General features: G+C 51.7%; 1 protein-coding gene across 1 annotated transcript in view; it reads right to left on the bottom strand.

The window, feature by feature from the left end:
- Nucleotides 1-1,336: 1,336 nt before the first annotated feature.
- The window catches only part of LOC110153121 (hippocampus abundant transcript 1 protein-like), a 13,160-nt gene continuing 4,496 nt past the window's right edge, over nucleotides 1,337-10,000 (bottom strand). The window contains exons 3-12 of the mRNA XM_055159918.1: nucleotides 9,139-9,201; nucleotides 8,351-8,478; nucleotides 8,112-8,226; nucleotides 6,569-6,784; nucleotides 6,096-6,209; nucleotides 3,693-3,764; nucleotides 3,204-3,316; nucleotides 2,849-2,946; nucleotides 2,066-2,217; nucleotides 1,337-1,730 (exon numbers count right to left, since the gene is read on the bottom strand). Of these exons, the coding sequence (XP_055015893.1) occupies nucleotides 1,464-1,730; nucleotides 2,066-2,217; nucleotides 2,849-2,946; nucleotides 3,204-3,316; nucleotides 3,693-3,764; nucleotides 6,096-6,209; nucleotides 6,569-6,784; nucleotides 8,112-8,226; nucleotides 8,351-8,478; nucleotides 9,139-9,201 (1,338 nt within the window). The 3' untranslated portion in view covers nucleotides 1,337-1,463. The remainder of the gene's footprint in view (nucleotides 1,731-2,065; nucleotides 2,218-2,848; nucleotides 2,947-3,203; nucleotides 3,317-3,692; nucleotides 3,765-6,095; nucleotides 6,210-6,568; nucleotides 6,785-8,111; nucleotides 8,227-8,350; nucleotides 8,479-9,138; nucleotides 9,202-10,000) is intronic.

Below are 10,000 nucleotides of genomic sequence, written 5' to 3'. Positions count from 1 at the left end.
TCATCGTCATAGCAACAGGTAAACATCGGCTCCTAAAACTCCGTTTATCTCCAGTTTACACACAAACCTGAAACTGGAGTTTTTCAAAATCTCCACTCCAGCCGGAGTTTTTAGAAAGATTCGTTTTCAGAGGCGAATTCGCCGTTTGTGTGTAAACGATGTGAACAATCGAAGGGAAATGTCTCTGTTTTTAAAAACCCCCGTGTTCGTGTAAACGGAGCCTCAGATGAAACAGGACTAAACAGACAGAGTTTTGTTTGTGTTTATTTGGTGAAGAATTTACAGCTGTGACAAACACAAATGTACAATATTTACACTTTCAAACACCAAACGAGTCCAGGGCCCCGGCTCCTCGGGCCCCGGCTCCTCGGGCCCCGGCTCCTCGGGCCCCGGCTCCTCGGGCCCCGGCTCCTCGGGCCCCGGCTCCTCTCACTTGTATTATGTTTTTTTTACAAATAAACATGTATTTGTAACAATCTGTAAATCTTTTTCTTTTTTATATTTACAAAAAAATAAATAAATAAATAAAATCGAAAAATTACATTTGAAAAACTGAAAATTCTGTAAAATGTGATTCAAATTCACAGATTTACTCTGAGAACCAAGTCTTAACCAGGTCTAAACCAGGTCTAAACCAGGACTAAACCTGGACTAAACCAGGTCTAAACCAGGACTAAACCAGGACTAAACCAGGACTAAACCAAGGTCTAAACCAGGACTAAACCAAGGTCTAAACCAGGACTAAACCAGGACTAAACCAGGTCTAAACCAGGACTAAACCAGGACTAAACCAGGTCTAAACCAGGTCTAAACCAGGACTAAACCAGGACTAAACCAAGGTCTAAACCAGGTCTAAACGAAACCTAAATCAGGTCTAAACCAGGTCTAAATCAGGTCTAGACTAGGTTTAAACCAAGGTCTAAACGAAACCTAAACCAGGTCTAAACCAAGGTCTAAACCAGGTCTAAACCAGGTCTAAACCAGGATTAAACCAGGTCTAAACCAGGATTAAACCAGGTCTAAACCAGGTCTAAACCAGGTCTAAACCAGGTCTAAACCAGGATTAAACCAGGTCTAAACCAGGTCTAAACCAAGGTCTAAACCAGGTCTAAACCAGGTCTAAACCAGGATTAAACCAGGTCTAAACCAGGATTAAACCAGGTCTAAACCAGGTCTAAACCAGGTCTAAACCAGGTTAAACCAGGTCTAAACCAGGTCTAAACCAAGGTCTAAACCAGGTCTAAACCAGGATTAAACCAGGTCTAAACCAGGATTAAACCAGGTCTAAACCAGGTCTAAACCAGGTCTAGACCAGGTCTAAACTTGGATTCTCTCTGTGACACGTGGTCCCGCCCATTTGGCTCCAACACGTTTAGGTCCAATCAAATGTCTTAAAACCTTTGGACCCGCCCATCCCGCCTGCTCGTCCAATCACAGCTCCCGAGAGCGTCCAAACGGACCAATCAGACGACGCTGTCCTGCAGCAGCGGCTCAGAGTCCTCCTGATTGGCTGCAGAGTTGGGCGCCTCCTCCTCGCTTCCCGGCAGGGGCGTGTTTATGTGGACGCCGGCCAATGAGGAGAGGGAGTGCTTGCTGTCGGGGCGGGGCTTCTGGGTGAGCGACAGCTCCGGCGCCGTCTTGGACTTTTCCGGAATGAAAAGAGCAACGAGGAACGCGACGAGGACCGAGCCCGCCCCCAACAGGAACGGAGGACCAGGGACCAGGGACCGCTGCAAGACCAGACCACAGACCGGGGTTAGACCAAGACCAGGACCAGGACCAGGACTAAACCAGGACTAAACCAGGTCTAAACCAGGACCAAACCAGGACTAAACCAGGACCAAACCAGGACTAAACCAGGACCAAACCAGGACCAAACCAGGACCAAACCAGGACTAAACCAGGACCAAACCAGGACCAAACCAAACCAGGACTAAACCAGGACCAAACCAGGACTAAACCAGGACCAAACCAGGACCAAACCAGGTCTAAACCAGGACTAAACTGGGACCAGGACTAAACCGGGACTAAACCGGGATTAAACCAGGACTGGAGCGGGTCTTACCTCGGTGGGGGGGGGCAGGGGCTCGTACTGGTCTTGGATCGGGTCCATGGAGTTCAGCTCCACGTTGAACATGAAGAAAACGAATCCGTAAAGAGCCGGACCGAGACCGTTACAGAGACCACGGATCCCAGTGATCATCCCCTGCACCACACCTGAAACACACCGAGACCAGGACTGAGATCAGGACCGAGACCAGGACCGAGACCAGGACCAGAGACCAGGACCGGGTCAGGACCAAGACCAGGACTGAGATCGAGACCAGGACCAAGCCCAGGACCGGGACAGGACTGAGACCGAGACCAGGACCAAGCCTAGGACCGGGACCAGGACCGGGGTCAAGACCAGGGTCAGGACCAGGACCAGGACTGAGACCAGGACCAAGACCTGGACTGAGACCAGGACTGAGACCGAGACCGGGACCAGGGTCAGGACTAAGACTAAGACCAGGGTCAGGACCAGGACCTGTTGTTGTCCTGTTGTTGTTGTGTTGTTGTGTGTTAAAGTTTGAGCAAAAAATGTTTTGTCTTTTCAAAATGAACCAGAGGGACAGTGGGACCCTGTTGGGGTGAGGACAGTGGGACAGTGGGACCCTGTTGGTGTGAGGTGGGACAGTGGGACCCTGTTGGGGTGAGGACAGTGGGACCCTGTTGGGGTGAGGACAGTGGGACTGTTGGGGTGAAGTGGGACAGTGGGACCCTGTTGGTGTGAGGTGGAACAGTGGGACCCTGTTGTGGTGAGGTGGGACTCTGTTGTGGTGAGGTGGGACCCTGTTGCGGTGAGTACCTTGCTGGTCGGCGTCTGCAGACTGAGAGACGAGAGCAGAAACGGCGGGAAACGTGATGGACGACATCGCCGCCACCGCCCCAGACGCCCACATCATCCTGTCAGAGGTCACAGAGGTCAGAGGTCACAGAGGTCAGAGGTCACAGAGGGTCAGAGGGTCACAGAGGTCAGAGGTCACAGAGGGTCAGAGGTCACAGAGGTCAGAGGTCACAGAGGTCAGAGGTCACAGAGGGTCAGAGGGTCACAGAGGTCACAGAGGTCAGAGGTCACAGAGGGTCAGAGGGTCAGGGGTCAGAGGTCACAGAGGTCACAGAGGGTCAGAGGTCACAGAGGTCAGGGGTCAGAGGTCACTCACCAGGGTTCGGAGCCGAGGCCGTACCAGGCGAGCTGAAGGATCTGGAATCCCAAACCCAGAAGAACCGTGTTTTTGTTTCCCAAAGTTCTCATGAGAAGAGTCAACAGCAGAGTCTGAAACAGAGACCGAGTTAAACCAGGACTAGACCAGGACTAGACCAGGACTACACCAGAACTAGACCAGGACTAAACCAGGACTACTAAACCAGGACTAAACCAGGACTAAACCAGACCAGACTAAGACCAGGACTAGACCAGGACTAGACCAGAACTAAACCAGGACTAGACCAGGACTAGACCAGGACTAGACCAGGACTAGACCAGGACTAGACCAGGACTAGACCGGGACTAAACCAGAACTAAACCAGGACTAGACCAGAACTAAACCAGGACTAGACCAGGACTAGACCAGGACTAGACCAGGACTAGACCAGGACTAAACCAGGACTAAACCAGGACTAAACCAGGTCTGTTGAAGTTGGACTTTTACCTGAGCGACGATGGACAGAATCCCCACGACTCCGATGAAGACGGCGATGGTCGTGGACGAGAAGTTTATGACCTGAAACAAACGAGTCGAGTCACGAGTCGATAAAAACGACAACAAACATTCCACTTTTTTATAAACGACAAACGTCAAAACGCCGACGAGCCTCGACTTGGAGCGACTCGACCTGGAGCGACTCGACCTGGAGCCACTCGACCTGGAGCCACTCGACCTGGAGCGACTCAACCTGGAGCGACTCGACCTGGAGCCACTCGACTGAAGCGCTGGAGTTTGTGTCGCCGTTTCAACAATTTGTACATTTTGTTTTTTTAAATTTTATTTCTATAAGATTTTTCACACACATTTGTCACAAAAACACTGATGAAATATTATTGTAGCCACAGACGCCCTGGGGCAGACTGACAGAAGCACGACTGCCAATCTGTGCCAGACACACACACACACACACACACAGACACACACACACACACACACACACACACACACACACACACACACACACACACACACACACACACACACACACACACACACACACACACACACAGACACACACACACACACACAACACACACACACACTCACACACACACACACACACACACACACACACACACACACACACACACACACACACACACTCACACACACACACACACACACACACACACAGACACACACACACACACACACACACACACACACACACACACACACACACACACACCACACACACACACACACACACACACACAAACTCAGACACACACACACACACACACACACACACACACACACACACACACACACACACACACACACACACACACTCACACACACACACACACACACAACACACACACACACACACACACACACACACACACAACACACACACACACACAGACACACACACACACACACACACACACACACACACACACAACCACACCACAACACACACACACACACAACACACACTCACACACTCACACACACACACAACACACACAACACACACACACACACAACACACACACACACACACAACACACACAACACACACACACACACACACACACACACACCAACACACACAACACACACACACACACTCACACACACACAGACACACAGCACACACACACACAACACACACACACACACACACACACACACACACACACACACACACACACACACACACACACACACTCACACACAGCACACACACACACACACACACACACTCACACACACACACGCAGACACACACACACACTCACACACAGACACACACACACACACACACACACACACACACACACACACACACACTCACACACACACACACACACACACACATACGTTCTAGATCAGGGGTGGGCAAACTACGGCTCGGGGGCCGTATGTGGCCCTTTAAACCTTTTAATCCGGCCGCCGAACTTGAATAAATGACAATAATAAACCTTGTTGATGTTTTATTTTTCCTGCATTTCCGGCGTTTCCCAGTAGATGGCGCAATATATAAATATACATGGAGGTGTGGCGTATTATGTTGGCTGCAATGCATTATGGGAAAGTGTTCTTACAGGAGTTGTTCGGACCATGAGTGAAGTAGAAGTGTTCAAGATATAAGACTGAACTGATTCTGATGTAGGTTGGTAAAAGTCAAACATGGAAAAACCCACAGACTCTTTGTTGTGATCCTCTGTGCTTAGAGCATCACAGAGTCTGGTGTCGCTGCACTCACAGGTGTGGACGTGTGTGACTGGACACTGAGCTCTGATCCTGAGCTGTTGTTCAGTTAGACTCACTCACCTGTGGTTGTGGAGTGGAGCAGGTCTATACACTTTTATGTGATGTGAATCTTATGTGACAAAGTTCCAGTGTGAAGTGCACATCCTACATAAATATAAACGTGATGAAATCGAGCTCTTAACCCGTCGTGTCTTATCTTCTGTCCGGCCCTTCAGTCAAACTTTAGGACCCTATGTGGCCCGCGAGCCAAAAAGTTTGCCCACCCCTGGACTGGAGGAACAGTGATGATCTTTAAAAACTGTGTCCGTCTTGAGTTTGTGACAAGCGTCTGTTTCCATGATCATGTCCTTTCCAGATCATTTATATCAGATGTTCTGCTTGGATCATTTTTGAATCATTTATATAAAAACATTTAAAATCATTTTGAACGTTTGAGTGGCCAACGCCTTTTTCTAAAATATTCGCTCTTAGAATCTGAGACAAATTTCTTGCTTTTAAACCAAAGTGAATGATTTTTTTTTTACTAATCTGCTGCACCAGAAAACAAACCTGAACACGAACGACTCACATGACAGGACCAAACCAGCGACAGGTGCACTGTGGCTCACCTGTCGCAGGGCTCACCTGTCGCAGGTAGAGGAAGAAGCTGGAGTACTGTCCGGCCTCTGGCAGGTACGACAGGAAAACTGTGATACAGATGAGCAGCACCGTGGAGTCCTGCCCCACCCTGCGCAGGGACTAAACACACACACCTGTTACTCCTGCTCCTGGACCAGTCCTGGTCTAGTCCTGGTCTGGTCTTGGTCTCAGTCCTGGTCTAGTCCTGGTCCCAGTCTCGGTCTCAGTCCCAGTCCTGGTCTCGGTCCCAGTCCTGATCTTGGTCCCGGTCTCAGTCCCAGTCCCGGGCTCGGTCTCTGTCTCAGTCCTGTCCTGGTCTCGGTCCCGGTCTCAGTCTCAGTCTTGGTCCCTGTCTCGGTCTTGGTCCTGGTCTCAGTCCTGGTCCTGGTCCTGGTCCTGGTCCAGTCTTGGTCTCAGTTCTGGTTTAGTCCTGGTCCCAGTCTCGGTCTCGGTCCCGGTCTCGGTCTCGGTCTCGGTACCTGGAAGGGGTCGGCGTGCTGCCAGGTGATGGCGGGTCCCCAGGCGTGCAGGGTGCGGTCGGGCAGAGACTCGGGGACGGCGAGGAGGATCCAGAGGATGTCGGCGAGGGCGATGAGCGTGGCGAGGAGAACCACGAGCGTGTCGCCGTACCACGCCGACAGGTACGCGCCGATCGCCGGGCTCGTCACCAGGCTCGCCGCGAATGTCGCCGACACCTGAGAGACCGGACCTGAGTCACACGGGAACCCAGCAAGACCACTCTGCTGTCTCCTATCTCCTAACTCCTGTCTCCTAACTCCTGTCTCCTATCTCCTGTCTCCTATCTCCTGTCTCCTATCTCCTAACTCCTGTCTCCTATCTCCTAACTCCTGTCTCCTATCTCCTGTCTCCTACTCTCCTGTCTCCTGTCTCCTAACTCCTGTCTCCTAGCTCCTAACTCCTGTCTCCTAACTCCTAACTCCTGTCTCCAACTCTCCTGTCTCCTATCTCCTGTCTCCTACTCTCCTGTCTCCTATCTCCTAACTCCTGTCTCCTAACTCCTGTGTCCTAACTCCTGTCTCCTAGCTCCTATCTCCTAATTCCTGTCTCCTAGCTCCTAACTCCTGTCTCCTGTTTCCTATCTCCTAACTCCTGTCTCCTAGCTCCTAACTCCTGTCTCCTATCTCCTGTCTCCTATCTCCTAACTCCTGTCTCCTACTCTCCTGTCTCCTATCTCCTAACTCCTGTCTCCTAACTCCTGTCTCCTATCTCCTAACTCCTGTCTCCTAGCTCCTAACTCCTGTCTCCTGTTTCCTATCTCCTAACTCCTGTCTCCTAGCTCCTAACTCCTGTCTTCTGTCTCCTATCTCCTGTCTCCTATCTCCTAACTCCTGTCTCCTAGCTCCTGTCTCCTGTCTCCTAACTCCTAGCTCCTAACTCCTAACTCCTGTCTCCTGTCTCCTATCTCCTATCTCCTGTCTCCTATCTCCTAACTCCTACTCTCCTGTCTCCTGTCTCTTATCTCCTACTCTCCTCTCTCCTATCTCCTATCTCCTACTCTCCTACTCTCCTCTCTCCTATCTCCTCCTCTCCTATCTCCTACTTTCCTATCTCCTATCTCCTGTCTCCTTTCTTCTATCTCCTCCCTCCTCTCTCCTATCTCCTCTCCTCTCTCCTATTTCCTTTCTCCTTTTCTCTCTCCTCTCCTCGCCTTGACTCCTTCCCTCCTTGCTTCCTTCCTCCTCTTTTCCTTCTTTCCTGGGCTCCTTGCTTTCTCTCTCCTCATCTCCTCCCTCCTGGCTCCCTTCCCTCCTCGTTTCCTCCGTCCTTGCCTCCTCCCTCCTTCCTCGTTGCCTAATCCCTCCTTGCCTCCTTAACTCTTCTCATCTCTCCTTTCTCCTCTCCTCCTCCGTCGTTCCCTCGCTCCCTCGTTCCCTCGCTCCCTCGTTCCCTCGCTCCCTCATTCCTCTCCTCCTCCCTCGTTCCCTCGCTCCCTCGTTCCCTCGCTCCCTCGTTCCCTCGTTCCCTCGTTCCCTCGCTCCCTCATTCCCTCGTTCCTCTCACCAGTCCGTAGGCGGTGCTTCTCTCTCGTTCGTCCGTCACGTCGGCGACATAAGCGAAGATCACGGAGAAAGTGACGGAGAAAACGCCGGAAACGGAAATCATCGCGAAATACCACCTGAAAAACACGACAGACGCTGAGTAACACGACCCGGACACAAGGACCGGAACCTCGGACCCGGACACAAGGACCGGAACCTCGGACCCGGACGGAGGGAACAGAACCCAGGACCCGGCCGTACCAGGGGCTGAGCCTCATGAGGGGGATGGGCGCGCAGGTGAAGAACACGGTGACCAATAGGAACGTGCGGCGACCCCAGACGTCGGAGAGAGCACCAATCAGAGGAGCCGACATGAACGACAGAAGACCCTGGAGAAAAGACAAGAGATGTGACCTGTGACCTCTTCCTCCTCCTCTCCTCCTCCTCTTCCTCCTCCTCTTCTCCTCCTCTCCTCCTCCTCCTTTCCTCTTCCTCCTCTCCTCCTCCTCCTCCTCTCCTCCTCCTCTCCTTCCTCCTCCTCCTCCTCCTCCTCTCTCCTCTCCTCCTCCTCTTTCTCCTCTTCTCCTCTTCCTCCTCCTCTTCCTCCTCCTCCTCCTCCTCCTCCTCCTCTCCTCTTCTCCTCTTCTCCTCCTCCTCCTCTTCCTCTTCTCCTCTCTCCTCCTCCTCTCCTCCTCTTTCTCCTCCTCCTCTCTCCTCTTCCTCCTCCTCTTCTCCTCTTTCCTCCTCCTCTCTCCTCCTCCTCCTCCTCCTCTCCTCCTCCTCCTCCTCCTTCCTCCTCTTCCTCCTCCTTTCCTCCTCCTCCTCCTCTCCTCTTCCTCTCCTCCTCCTCTCCTCCTCCTCCTCTTCCTCCTCCTCTCCTCCTCCTCCTCTTCTTCCTCCTCTCCTCCTTCTCCTCCTCTTCCTCTCCTCCTCCTCTTCCTCCTCCTCTCCTCCTCCTCCTCCTTTCGTCTTCCTCCTCCTCCTTTCGTCTTCCTCCTCCTCCTCTCCTCCTCTTCCTCCTCCTCTCCTCCTCTTCCTCTCGTTCTTACCTTCACTCCTTGGATCAGTCCGTTCATGAGGAACGTGTGCTGGGGGAAGGTCTCGTGGAGAACCTACAGAAACAACCATTTTACTCAGACCTGGAACAGAACAGGCTCCAGTCAGGGCGGTCTTTGTTCAGACTGTACGCGGTCTTTGTTCAGACTGTACGCGGTCTTTGTTCAGACTGTTGTTCAGACTGTACGCGGTCTCTGTTCAGACTGTACGCGGTCTTTGTTCAGACTGTACGCGGTCTTTGTTCAGACTGTACGCGGTCTTTGTTCAGACTGTACGCGGTCTGAACTCGGTCTCTGTTCAGACTGTACGCGGTCGTTGTTCAGACTGTACGCGGTCTCTGTTCAGACTGTACGCGGTCTTTGTTCAGACTGTACGCGGTCTTTGTTCAGACTGTACGCGGTCTCTGTTCAGACTGTACGCGGTCTCTGTTCAGACTGTACGCGGTCTCTGTTCAGACTGTACGCGGTCTTTGTTCAGACTGTACGTGGTCTTTGTTCAGACTGTACGCGGTCTTTGTTCAGACTGTACGCGGTCTTTGTTCAGACTGTACGCGGTCTCTGTTCAGACTGTACGCGGTCTTTGTTCAGACAAACGTCAGGTTTGTGCGTCGCTCTGGACAGTTTGTGTCTTTGTGTATTTATGGAGAATTGTCGTGGGGCGGAGCCTCGTACAGGCTCACACTGCTAACCATAAGAAGAGATCACTAGATTACTCAAACATGCATTGAGAACCTAGTAGTACTCACAGATAATAGCAGTAGCAGTAGTAGTAGTAGTAGTAGTAGCAGTAGTAGTAGTAGTAGTAGTAGTAGTAGTAGTAGTAGTAGTAGTAGTAGTAGCAGTAGTAGTAGTAGTA

The sequence above is a fragment of the Boleophthalmus pectinirostris genome, unplaced genomic scaffold (genome assembly GCF_026225935.1).
Source record: "Boleophthalmus pectinirostris isolate CB_2022bp ecotype Guang Dong unplaced genomic scaffold, ASM2622593v1 HiC_scaffold_2825, whole genome shotgun sequence".
Taxonomy (NCBI): Eukaryota; Metazoa; Chordata; class Actinopteri; order Gobiiformes; family Gobiidae; genus Boleophthalmus; species Boleophthalmus pectinirostris.
Note: the sequence above shows the minus strand (reverse complement) of the source record. Positions and strands in the feature narration are given on the sequence as shown.